This window comes from Mauremys mutica, chromosome 8 (assembly GCF_020497125.1).
Source record: "Mauremys mutica isolate MM-2020 ecotype Southern chromosome 8, ASM2049712v1, whole genome shotgun sequence".
In the NCBI taxonomy this organism is placed as follows: Eukaryota; Metazoa; Chordata; order Testudines; family Geoemydidae; genus Mauremys; species Mauremys mutica.
This window is the reverse complement of record NC_059079.1, coordinates 35,136,013-35,149,716: the sequence shown is the minus strand read 5'-3', so window position 1 is coordinate 35,149,716 and position 13,704 is coordinate 35,136,013. Positions and strand designations below refer to the sequence as shown.

Sequence of the window (13,704 nt, the reverse complement as noted above, 5' to 3'; positions counted from 1 at the left end):
TAGGGGGAGCGTGGTACCAATTTCACAAAGGAACTGCAGCAGAACATGTCTTTTCATAAATCTATTATGCACTAAATCTTTAACACTGAACTGCAAACATCATCTAAAAGACATAGCACACTGGAAACTACAAAACAACAAATATTCACAACAGAAGCTGCTTCATCACTTTTCTAGCCTGCTCTACAAAGATGCCAGATGCTCTCAGAAGAGCCACTGGAAGCAGATGATGTATTTGGAATTCTACAAATGGCAAATGCATTGCAGCTGAACAAATCTGCATCCAAAGAAACCTTTTCTTATTCTTTTATTTAGGAAGAGAAGAGGTGCAGAGTCCACTGTCTGATAATGTACAGAGAATATGCAAGCAAGCTCTAGTGTGTATCACAATTATATTAGTCACTTTAACACAATACAGACTGTCCATTCTGGACAACCACATTTTCTTTTAAAAAATATTAATGTAACTGATTCATTTCCCAACAATACATGACCTGTTCACACATTCATACTGGGCTACGATGCTAAATAAGGTGAAACATTCATTTCAACAACATAAAGCCATAGTAATCAGGTTGTGTGGTAAACAGGAGGTGGATGATAGGAAGGCAAAAATTCAGCACTACAGCCTCTGGCCAGCAAACTAAACTGCAGCACTGACCTTTCACCCCTCTGCAATGGCTGTTGCCCCTTTGTGCCACGTACAAGGTATGCTGGGTCCACAGGATTCACATTTCCATGGATCCAGTGTCTCTCTGCTCACTCAACCTCATCATTAGCTTAACTGAGGATGGCCTATAGACCCACACCTCAGCAGTGTGCCCAGGGCAAAAGTCCTCCAGCACAGCTGCTCTGCTGGCATCATCCTATACCCCTAGCACAGGGTTTAAGTTTGTCGAGAGTCTCGTACAGACTCTACAAGTGAATACAGCTGAACGTCACCATAAAATGTAAGAAAAGGATTCAATAATTATAAGCAGATCTTATTTGGCTGCAAATGGAAAGCAGAATGCACTAGAGTGCAATCCACAGAGAGATAAACTGACCATGTCATGGTTGAAACATCACCACACAGCCTCAGTTACCCTCTACAATGGAGTTTCTCCTTTTCAATGTCAAGTGTAAATAAAAGAGGGAGCATGTGCAGTCACATTGCTGCAATATAGTTTTATTTCAAGGTTTCAGATTACCATCTCTAACATTAAACTCTCTAATGATCATTCTGTAAAATTTCTCACCGTGATGATGGTAGCTATGATAGCAAATCCAAGTAAAAATTTTACATTTTCCTTTTCAGTTTCCAGTTCTATGCTTGGGTCGTTAGTGTAGTCATAGTAGAGCCACCAAAAAACACCCGAGACAACTAGAACAAACACAAATCCATGAAGGTGCAGACAGTGCTTCACAAGTGACTGGCAAGCTAATGTGTACATGTTATAGCTCTGTTACCTTCTCCTCTTGAATTACAGATTAACTGAAGAATGGAGTAGTGTAGCACAGAATGAGAAACATTAGGAGTAAATGCACATATCTGTGCTCACAGAATAAAACTGTGTGGCTGGTTTGCTATTTTGAGGTCAAAGCCAGCATTAAGTCTGGTTTTCCTGCAGCCTGGAAGTTACAGCATCATTGCAGGAGATAAACATAACTTATAAGATAGCTCACATTTCAGGCTTTGACCATTCTTAATAGTTCTCTCTTTATAAATGATGCATGGTTCAATTCTCTATTTAAATTTTGTTGGAAACGTTAACACTGCTCATACTCAAATCATTTATCAAAAGAAATTCAATTTGCAGACATCTATAAATAATTAAAACAAAACATACCTCTCAACACTCTGATCCTACAGCTAGACCTGCACAGCCAGACCTTTTCATCCACACAGAGAAAGGATCCAGCATAGATCTGACTGCAGGATTGGGACCAAATTTAGCTTACTGATGGATAGCCGAGGAGAAACAGGTTTGCTGTTTATTCCTTTATGGTTTTCCTTCCATTCGGTGAAACAATGTGTTACTTAAACATCCATTATAAATAAATATACTTACATAACAATCCAAACACAACTAGTGTAATGAAAATATGGACCAGAAGTGTGGTGATGAATCTGAAGGTTAAAACCATTATTAAAGAGAAGGCTGGAAAATTAAAAAAAAATATATAGAAAGAGTTAACTTCAGATGACTGTTATGATCTATTTAATCAAACTAATTATTTTACATGGAAAATTTAGCTTTTTCTACAGTCCTGATTTTTTATTTGCAAACACTGATCTCAAAAGCAGAGACCAATAGGCTTTAAAACTGAAGAGATTCTGTTTTGACCAGAAATGTTCCAAAATCAGAGCCTAAAATGACCAGAATTAGTAATTATGTAGAATAGTCAGGTTCTTAAGGTAAATTCATTACTGGTATAACCCTTGCCTTCTGAAGTCCATTCTCTCTAGGATGGATTTACCCAGGGGCGGCTCTACGATTTGTGCCGCACCAAGCAGGGCGGCACGCCGCGGGGGGCGCTCTGGCGGTCGCCGGTCCCGCGGCTCCGGTGGATCTCCTGCAGACGTGCCCGCGGAGTGTCCGCTGGTCCCGCGGTTCCGGTGGACCCCCCGCAGGCACGCCTGCGGAACCTCCACCGTAGCCGCGGGACCAGCGGACCCTCCGCAGGCATGCCTGCGGGAGGTCCGTGGGAGCCGCCTGCCGCCCTCCCGCGGGACGCCGCCCCAAGCGTGCGCTTGGCGCGCTGGGGTCTAGAGCCGGCCCTGGATTTACCCTCTTTTCTCTCATCCTGAAGCTAGTTTTTTGTTAATTTCAACTCACGAAACATGAAATCAAAGCTATCAAACTGATTTTTAATACTGAAAATGTAAAATTACTGTTACCTATTAATAACTAGCTTAATTACTTTAATATTTATAAGCATATAAAACATTTTCAGTTTACATGAGTAAGACGGTTACCTTCCTGTACTGTAGCTATTGCTCTTCAAGGTGAGAGTGCACATTTATATTCCACTCAGGGGTCCATGCTGAGCGCACCAAAGCCGGAGAACTTTGGCTAGCAGTACACTGATGGGGTGGTGCTAGTGTAAGGACGATCTCCTCTGTCTCTCTTTCCATCCCTGTGGTCCCAATCTACTGGTTCAGTATCAGTCAGATTTCGCACTCAGCACTGAACAGCCTGCACCTCACAGCATGGATGCTGCATGGATAGACACGGAACAGGAGTGCTGTTCTGAAGCTGTTCGACAGGTTCTACACTAAGGGCCGCCTATCTGGCTAAATAGAAACGTTTTTCAATTTGGTTCATAGGCTGCAGGATTCTACCAATACAATCCTGCATTCAGGACATTCTGGACTAATTGTTGCACCTCCAGTCCTCTGGTCCGTCTCTGTTTGTGGAGGGTCCACCTGGCAGTGATTCTGGCATTTCATCCTCCATCCAAGGCAAATCAAAGTCTTCTCAAACTCCATGGTAGTCAGATTTCTGAAAGGATCACTTGTCTCTTCCCACCAGTGCAGGAAGTGATTCCTCAATGGGACCTTAGCACTGTGTTGGATGCCCTCATGAGTCCTCCATTTGAGCCCTTGGCGACTTTGTCTTTTGTTATAGTAGAGACAGAGAACGAGTTATTTGTGGCCATAACATCTGTGAGCTGAGTTCGTGACCTGCAGGCCCTTATGGCATATACCTAGAATAACCAGTTTTTCAAAGACAAGGTCACTTTGGCGCCACATCTTAAGTTTTTGTCTAAAGGTCATGTCACAATTTCATCTTACTCAGACAATACTCACCTGTATTTTTTCCCAAACCTCATTCAAGTGTTGACGAACAGCGTTTTCATTTCTTGGATGAGACACAATGTTTGGCATTTTACTTGAAGGAAACTAAACCATTCCGTTCATCACTTCATCTTTTTGTTTCCTTTGCAGATTGCATAAAGGGTCTATTGGTCTCCATGCAGCTGATTTCCAGGTGGATAACATCCTGTATTACAACAGCTTATGGGATAGCTCGGACTTCACCTCTACACAGGTTAAGAGCTATATAACTAGGTCCCAGTGGCATTGGTCACATTTCTCAGTGGCATTTTGACACTGGACATTTGCAGGGCTTCTACTTGGTTTTCCATACATAAAGTACTTTAACCACGCATTATGTTAATACAATTGAGTGCAGATCAAATGCAAATTTTGGGAAGGCAGTCTTGAGAAGACTCTGAGCCCCACTTCCTTCTTAAACTACTTGTGAATCACCTGAGTGGAGCACACGTCTACAATCACTCGAAGAAAAGACTGTTAGTTACAGTACAGATAAGTGTTGTTCTTCAAGATGTAGGTGCAGAAGTGTATTCCATGACCCATCCTCCATCCCCTCTGCAGCCAAGTCTCAATTCTTAATGTTTGGTAAAGGAACTGAGAAGGGTCAGAGTGCTCTTAAACAGCTTGGGAAGGAGCTAATGGCCAGAAGGCACCAGCGCCATCCCTACAGGTACTGCTAGGTAAGGTTCTCTGGCTTTGATGTGCTCGGCACATTCACTACCAAGGAAAATACAGATCTTCAATCACTCAAAGAAGAAACTAGTTTCTAAGACCTCAATGGCCCCCTCAGAATGGCAAGAAAAGAGGAAAGAGTATCATTATCATTAGTATCATTTAATATCATTAAAACATACCTCATGCTAGGATAAATTCTGATTTTATAACTTTGTCACCTAAAGTTTTTAATGGAGTCAGACAAAAAACAAATAAGTGCTACAGAATAAGTTTCCAGTCTGGTTTCTATAAATCTGAATTTCATTAGTCTACTAAATGTCTTGTGAAAGCAAACAGCAGTTCTCTCTCTTAACAGAACAAACTCGTCTATGCAGCAAATATCAAGATTCAATATTTTTAAAAAGTGCATTATTCTCTCTACAAAGATTTGAAACATGAGACTCTGTTTTAACAATTTTTTTTAAAATCCATCTTCTATTCCTAACTTTACCTAGTGCAAGGACACTCAGTCCTATTACAGTATCTCTTCCTGCCATTATTCCACTCAGAATACGATGAAAAACATCAACTTCATTAACCACATTTATCAAGATGGATGCAAACTGCGAATAGCACTCAGGGTTTTGTGGAACACATCGATTAAACAATGGGAAGGATTTGCTGGAAAATTAAAAAAAACAGAAGTGGGAGAAAAAGATTGATTACTGGAGAGTAAGGTTTCAGATACATTCAGGGATCAATCCCGCAGTCCCAAAACAAGTGCCACTCCCAATCAAGTTCCCTTGTTTTGTTTATATGTACTATTATGTTTGCTTCCTTTTTAGTAAAAATTAAATATATTAACACTGCCACCAAAATAAAGAAACAGTTCCAAATTAAAGTAAGCAGTTTATGCTGAATTTGGAATATTTAGACTGAACTTTAGGGTTCCCCTGAACTATTTCAGGTTGTCTCAAAACACTTTCCAGAACTTAAACCAATATACGGAGATCATTTCTTCCTACCCACTAAACTGCAGCCGCTTCTGGGATAAAATAGCACAGCAAATTTAACAATGCACAGCAACACTGAACAGCAGTTTATAATGGAAAGTGAGTATCTCTATCTGATTAAAACAGCAGGAGAGATTTAGGAAGACAGAACATATTCAGCCAAATTGGAATTTTCCCAGGTCATTGTGATTAATACCCCTACTCTTAGGAAAAGAGACACAAGATCTTTCATGGCCACAAATAGTGAGCAGGTCAGTTATATTTCACCTGAAAGACAGCACTTCTATCAGCATAGTGCCTCCATGTGAGGTATTGGTTCACTACTGACTCAGGAAGAGTGCCATCTACTAAACACCAACAGTGTTTCTGCTCTGTTTTGGGCTCCTATTCAAATATGAACTGGGCTTGACTTGCTTAATTTGCAAGAATGGATGGGATCAATGCACAAGTTAGTATGGCTGTAGGCAATATCAATATTATTATTCATTGTAGGTATTTTTAATACACACACAAATTTTTCATGGTGTTTAAGATATTCCAACATTCTTAATGGTGTATTAAGCTAGAACTGACCAGCTTGAGAAAACATGTAGCCCAGTCAAATATTTACATATAAAAATAATGTTATTTGGCATTGTTAGCCAAGTGTCTTAAATGCATTATCCTTCTAGTCTTGGCACTGCTACACTAAGCCAGCAAGAAGGTTTTTAGATCTCAGACAAACTCGTGTGTGTGTCTAAAAGGAGACAGCAGTCCATCAGCACAGTACGCCTCCCTAATTAATAAGTAAATGGTGACTATTACTAGGGAAGCTGATTCGACCAGTTTTGCTTTTATGAGGAAGTATCACATACATAAAGAGACTGTTCTCAAGGATTTCGCGCTGCAGAGAGAAAATACAGATTGTCAAAGAAATAAGCGTGAGATGCCCTCTTTTCAATTCATTTAACATTTCACCTCTGAAAGGTCGCTCAAGCTCTTTTCTTCACCTTCCTTTGTGCAGCGGAGTAGGTAAGCATAAAGAGTCCAGTTCTGTGCCTTCAGGAGGCAATGGGACTTCACTTGAGCACATGCTTAACTATCTCTGCTGAACAGGGGTATGAACTGTGTGTGTGTGTGTGTGTGTGTGTGTGAACATGAGAATTCAAAAATATAATATCAAAGATATTAAAGTAAAATAAGTCTGATTGTTATGCATCAAGTCAAAGACAAAATGGGAAGAACAGTCTTTGAAAAGTTGTCTTGAATAAACAGTGCAGTAAAGCACACAGTAATTCTTACCTGGGTGGAACTGGCAGTGTGGGACATAGCTCAGACGCCTTTGGATTTAGCGTGTAACTGGAAATGTTGATGTTATAAATACAAAGGGAAGAACCTAAGAGAATAAAAAAAACCCACAAATGGTAACTTATTAGTTCACATCCGTTTTTGGGCAGAAAGCACACTTCTTAAAAATACTAAAAATCTCTGTAAATAGCACTTAATTGCATGGCTGCTCAAATCAATTGTCGTTTTGAAGATTTTGTGCAGCATAATAAATATTAGTTAGCAAAACTACAGTGTTTTTCCTCAATAATTCTGTATTTAAATTAAAAAAAAACCCATGATGCTAAACACTTATGTTTAGGAGACAGATTAAAATCTTAAACAGTCCAGATAACAGTTTCATGAATCGAGATCAAACCCCTATCTGTTCTCTACAGAGAGTAATGTTTTCAGTTTTTCCTACTTTTATCACTACATTATTGTAACTTCTTTTAGAAGATGCAAGTACAGCTAACTGAAACACTGGAAAAATCCAAATTTCTCTAAACTCAGATGATTATACTAATTTCTTTTCCTCTCATTTCTCATACCTCGAGAAGCCTCCCCTTTGGGCCAAATTCGGAGATGATGTGTAACATGGTGTAAATTAGACTTACTTATACCCATTTGCTGAGCTGATCAAGCTTGTTAGCCTGGGAAATTGGGCAACTGATCTAAGAGAAGGTCACTCTGAAAATAAACATGCAACCAGCAAGTCCTTCAGTTTTACATTGCCGCTGGAAATGGTCTTGTTGATCGAGAGAGTATGTGAGTTGGTATGCAACTGCTCCTCCACCTTACACAATTTCTGGCACAGCCTTTGACAGCTTAATAAGTCCCAGAGTGATAGGGGAAGGGTGAAAGTGAGAGGTGATGGACATCACTGGGAGTCATAGTTGTGAACCTGCACGTGGGCAGGTCAAGACTCTGCATTGACTTGGAGTGATACTATAGTCCAGCAGCATCTTGATTGACTCAGCTGCTCTACTCAGGAATAGCACAGCTGATCTCAATCAAAGGAGGGTGCTAGAAAAGTTCTCCTGAAAATTGCTCATCGTGAACAGCCCATCGAAGCTGGAGGGCATCCCATCACGCAGTCAAAATTCAAACAAGCCTTGAAAAGTTTCCTTTGTTTCAGTGTTGCAAGGTGGACTGTTCGTACACCCCTTAAATGTCCAAACCAAACTAATGGTCCAGCCCAGTGGACTGCTTCAGTTGCTCAAGAGCTTGAAAGATACTGTATCCACATTGCAGCTCTGAGAGAGATGTGACTTGCTGAGGAGCATGCTAGGTATACTTTTTTTCTGGAAGGGACGCCCACAAAATGAGCCCCACAACACAGGAGTTGGCTTTGCAATCAGAAGGAATCGTGTCTCGTTTGGGCAGCCTATCCGTCGGTATGAACAACCGACTGGGAACTCTGACTGCCCCAGAGTTGAATGATACGCTTCACTGATCAGGTCTTACACACTGACAGTGATTAACTCTGATGAGGGTGTGACATTTTGGAGTTCAACCCAGACCAGTAACGGGTTGCGTCACCACCTACCCTGCACCTCTGGGTGCTTTCAAAACTATGCTTCTGTGGTTCACAGCCTTGACACCAACAGCCTGCACACAAACATGCCGGCCACACCCTGGCTTCCACCGCCCAGTTACTATTTGTATAATAACCTTAATACCCTCCCAGTCCTGAATTTCCCCAAAATCATCTGTCAATCTGCTGAGGGCCCCAGAACTGAGTTACTGTGTTACCCTCTCTGACTCAGCAAGTGAGAATTTTGCTGCTGCTAAGCTGTATGACAACCCCCTGACACACCAGCTTGTGTGCCTTGCCAGCAAACTCTTCAGGGCTCTGCCAGCCCAAACCTTGCCCTACAAGTAACAAACAGTGAACCCCAACTCCCAAGTTCCCCAGAAATGTCTCCCTCTAGCATGCAGCCCTCTCCTGGAACACTCACAGAACTTAATAAGTTCTTTGCTCCTTCAAAGAGACAATGCAGCTCACTAATTTAATTGGGGTTTGACAAACACACTAATTTCAGTCACAGCCCTCAATTGGCTTACAGTAAAAGTTAAACAAGTTTACTTAAAAAAGGGCATAGGATTAAGTGAAATCCAGTATAAGGAATAAAGACACAAAAGGCTAGAAAAAGTAAAAATATGCTGAAAATTGTTTTAGTCTTAGAAGCAAGTTGCAATCTTTGCTTAAGCAGGTTTCTCACCAAACTCATTTCCCAGAGACTTCAACCCCTTTGGCTAAAGTATCCAGCTCTCGCCCCTTGAATCCCTCAAGTGATGGAAACTCACATATCTTTTTGCCTTCCTTATATCATCACAAAAGTTCATTGTGTCTGTCTCAAGAGCCTAGAAGGCTTCCTGCCGTTCTTTCCTTCTTGTGGATTTTCTATCCTCATGTTAATTTGTATTTAAATGGGGCTTCCATTGTTTTGACTCCACACTGCTTAATTTACATTGGAGACAGGTAGATGGCCGCCTTTCCTCCTGTCTGGAAAAAAACCTGTTTCTCCCTGTGTTTTACCACAGACTTTAAAGCATATCATCAGTGAGTATCCATGATTCCTCCTACGGTGTTAATACATACATTTCACAATGATATTAATCACCAGAATGTCACTGGCTTTCATAAAAAAACCTTACTCGATACAATTTTAGAATATAGTAATATTGTATACAATCAGTTGATTCAATTGCTTATCATTTGAGGTTAAGAACCCTTGTCTTTATTGTTAAGAGGCTACCTTCCCCACTTGCTAATTTGACACTTTTTTTTTAAAACCTTGCATTTAAATGTACCTTCACTGTCTGCCTGACCACCAGGCTGGTCCGATAAGGAAATGACACATTCTTTTTTCTAAGGCAGACTGTGCTTATGCATTGCTTGCCAAACACATTTTAAGAACATATTTCTAGTGCATATTTATAACTCTTTGTACAAACCCCACATGTAAGTCACACAGGAATATTAACGATGATACATTATATGCCAACTTTGGGGACTATATCATGACTAAGGATACAATTCTGTCACCAAGGTCATAAAGATCATGAACTCCATGACTTTCCGGGACCTCCATGACGTCTTCTGGGGCAGGGCCAGAGCAGCAGACCCCGGAACAGCTGGCCAGTGGCCAGCCCTGGGGTCGAAGGAACAGCAGCCACGGTAAGCTCTGGGGCTGCTGGAGCACCAGCCAATCCCAGAACAGCAGCTCCGGGAACAGCCAGCTGGCGGTCAGCTCTTAGGGCTAGCCAACAGCTGACTGGGCCTGGACCTGCTGGAGCACTGGCCCCCAGCCCACCGGAGCAGCGGCCAGGGTTGGGTCAGCTCCCCTGCCCCTCCCCCAGGAAGGGGGTTTGGCCAGTTCCACGCAGGGGGAGGGGGTGGAAGGGAAAGAGGGCTCAGGTCAGCTCTGCACAGAGAGGGTGGGGAGGGAGGGAGGGAGAGGGAGTTCAGCCAGCTCTGCGCAGGGAGAGGAGGGTTCGGCCAGCTCTGCGTGAGGTTCCCGGCCAATGGGAGCTGCGGAGCCAGCGCTTGGGGCGGGGGCAGCATGTGGAGCTGAGAAGGAGGGAGGGATGTCACCACTTCCAGAGATCCGCGAGGAGTTCGGTAGGGAGCCTGCCAGCCCTACGAACCTCTCCCCCCAACACTAGTGGGGGTCCCGGGCTGCCTCCCCCAAGCATCCGTGGTGTCCCCCACAGGTTTCCCCCCCACACACACACAGCACTCCCTGTCGTCATCCTGCCCTTCCCCGCCCCCCCGCATTTAGTCAGGGGTATATTGTACAAGTCATGGACAGGTCACTGGCCATGAATTTTACTGCCCGTGACCTGTCCATGACTTTTACTCAAAATACCCATGACTAAAACATAGCCTTAGTTAGCGTTGATGGTGATCTAAACAGACTCATTTCTAATCACAAATGTGGTGAAGCAAGTATTTCTCCTAGCTCCCAGTCTTTTTGTTGTATTCTTTGCTGCAATGCTAGAAGAAGCCTTTTGTGACTCTTCAAGTGGCATCTTTATGAGCTTTACACTGTAAGCTCTTCAATCTTTCCCATCTACATGCAAACACCAAAGCGACAGACACATTGATCCAAGAATTGCTCTACACTGATGACTGGGTTTTGATGGCACACTCTGAAGCTGCAGTAAAAGATCTTACAAATTGTTTTGCTGAGGCAGCTCATAACTTTGGCTTCACCATCAGCCCAATGAAAACCAAGTTTATGTACCAGCCAGCTCCTCCACAGCCTTATTAAGACCCATCAATAAGCTTGGAAGGTATCAGGCTCCAAGCCGTCAAACAGTTTACTTATCTCGCCAGCATGTTGAACAACCAAGTGACAATTGACCACAATGTGGATGTGTGAATTAAGAAAGCCAGTACTGTATATGGTCACTTCTATCACTGAATCTGGAAGCAACATGGAATATGTCTACAGACAAAAAAATCGAAGTCCATAATGCTGTTGTCCTCACGACATTGTTCTACAGGTGCAAAACATGGACCTGTTAACAATGGTACATTAAAAATCTTGACAGTTTCTATTTGTGACACCTAAAATGATCGCTGGGCAACAAATGGCAAGACCAGATTTCCAACACTGACGTCCTGGCAAAAGGTGGTTCAGTTGGCATTAAGGCTCATTTGATCAGTGCTCAATGGAGATGGACTGGCCATGTAATTTGTATGCCTGAGACCCATCTATCAAAACAAGTCTTATATTCCAAAATAAGCTCCAGCAATCTTAAGCGTGGAGGGCAGACGAAATGCCTCAAAAGACACCCTGAATCAAAATCTGCACAAAATGAACATTTTGAGTTGAATTTTGAGCAACTGGTGATTGAGCATTTTTAAAGGTATGATTCTGTGACTTTCCAGAACCTCCATGACTTCCACAGTGGCAGGACTGGAGCAGTGGCCCCAGGGCTGGAGCAGCCGAAGTCAAGGGGGGAGGAGAACAGGGGTTGGGCCAGCCCCTGCCACAGGAGCAATGACAGGGCTGGAGCAGCTGCCGGAGTCAGCCCCAGGGCTGCCAGAGCAGTAGCCAGACCCCAGGCTGCTGGAGCAGTGGCCCCCAACAGCCCTCCTGGCAGCGCTTCTACTGTTAGTCTGCCACACCCAAGATATTTTTAGTAAAAGTTAGGGCTTAAGTTGTGGGCTTCTGTGAATTTTTCTTTATTGCCTGCATCTGTCCCTGACATTTACTAAAAATACCTGTGACAGAATCTTAACCTTAAATCATATTACATGGTACCACGCCATAAGGCAATGTGTCTTCGACTTTGAGAGGAATCATGCTAAGCACTTGGAAGCACAGTCCCAGGCGCAGAAACAAGGTGCAGCTCAATCAGTACAAACAGGCAAATAGCTCTGTGGCCAGCGCGGTAAATGTTCTTCCCAAATTGGTCCATGGAGTCACACAAAGACCCATTAGTAAAAACTACAATTGTCACAGTCATCCTGAAAATCCAGGTGACTAGCATCAACACCGCGCAGCTGCTGATGTGTAAAACAATGTAATGGAGTCTACATTGGTGTAAATTAAATGCTATGGAGACAGAAGGTGGTGTATCGATGTGTATGTTCAAGACGGGGAGGCGGCTTTTTTTCTTGCTACACACTTCTCTTTGGCGTACAAGTTTCACCCATTCACATTTCCTTAGACTCCGTTGGTCATACTAAGTGGGAATGTAAACTATACATTACTACATGTAAGTTTAAGGGAGCCTACGGAGAATTTAAGTTGGAGCAATATACATGTTGGAGGGTTGGGAAGATGGTGGAATAACAGTACACCAACTTCAGCTCCCTCTTGAGTCACCTCTGAATTTGGCTCTAATTCTCATTTTCATTAATACTGAATCTTTAAAATTTAGATTCCAAAGCTATGTGAATTTATTAAGGGAAACAAGCACAGCTTTATTTCTGCCTTATCTTCTGCATTTCATGTCATCATCTATCACCAATCCTCCAGACTGGAGGTGCACAAATACTTACCATATTTAGGTATTTAGAGTCTTGTTTGCTCCCACTAAGATAATGGCAAAAACCTTATTAATGTAAACTGAAGCATGATTGGGCCCTTAATGATTTAGAATGGAATAAAATATCATCCAGCCTCAGATCTAAGAACTTTAGTCCAGTATCTTCAGGCCCTCTGCTGGTAAAACACTACATTATCATAATACTAGTGAAAAAGCAATGCTTGGATGTATTCAAACCAATTAAAATGCAATATTGCCAGCTCTCTAAAGACAGATATGCAAATTCTTTAAACGTGAATGGAGTTCCATGTAATGTAATTCAGTTATACTGAGACTATTTAAAAAGCATCACTGGGGTACGCAGCTCTTTATGTACATAAAAAAGCATCAAATAATAATCAAATTATTTCAAAATTACATAAAAAACTCATTGTAAATAGCTATGCTTGCCATCCAATCTAAGAAAATCAAAAAGAACAATTATCAGAGTGCTAGTTATTGCCTTCAAAATGCCAAACACCCTATTCAGAGAGCAGTGTTGGCCAGGTTTATGTAGTTTATTGTTTGAAAAAGAAAAAGAACCAGATTTAGAATCAGAACTTCCCTGCTTTGTGCCCAGAGAACTCAAACCCTGGGCTTTTTTACAAAATGCTCTGGATACGTATATAAATGGTTTCTTAATTGTGCCTACTGGGGTTCTCCAAGGTGCATTTCAGACTTCCACATTCAGCTTTGTATTCTATACACGGATAACACTAGGTAGAGGCCAGGTAATTTGTCTCAATTCTCTGGTATCTTGAGTATGGAGTCTTAGCTGTATAATGTACCACTGAGGTAAGGATCAATTTTAGCTTACTATATTTAAATGTTGGAAAGCAATGCAAAAGAAGTAACTGCTTTTGC

General features: G+C 42.1%; 1 protein-coding gene across 1 annotated transcript in view; it reads right to left on the bottom strand.

The window, feature by feature from the left end:
* SLC44A3 (solute carrier family 44 member 3) overlaps nt 1–13,704 on the bottom strand; it is a 79,336-nt gene that overhangs the window by 59,660 nt on the left and 5,972 nt on the right. The window contains exons 5-8 of the mRNA XM_045026047.1: nt 6,769–6,862; nt 4,986–5,155; nt 2,052–2,141; nt 1,239–1,363 (exon numbers count right to left, since the gene is read on the bottom strand). Of these exons, the coding sequence (XP_044881982.1) occupies nt 1,239–1,363; nt 2,052–2,141; nt 4,986–5,155; nt 6,769–6,862 (479 nt within the window). The remainder of the gene's footprint in view (nt 1–1,238; nt 1,364–2,051; nt 2,142–4,985; nt 5,156–6,768; nt 6,863–13,704) is intronic.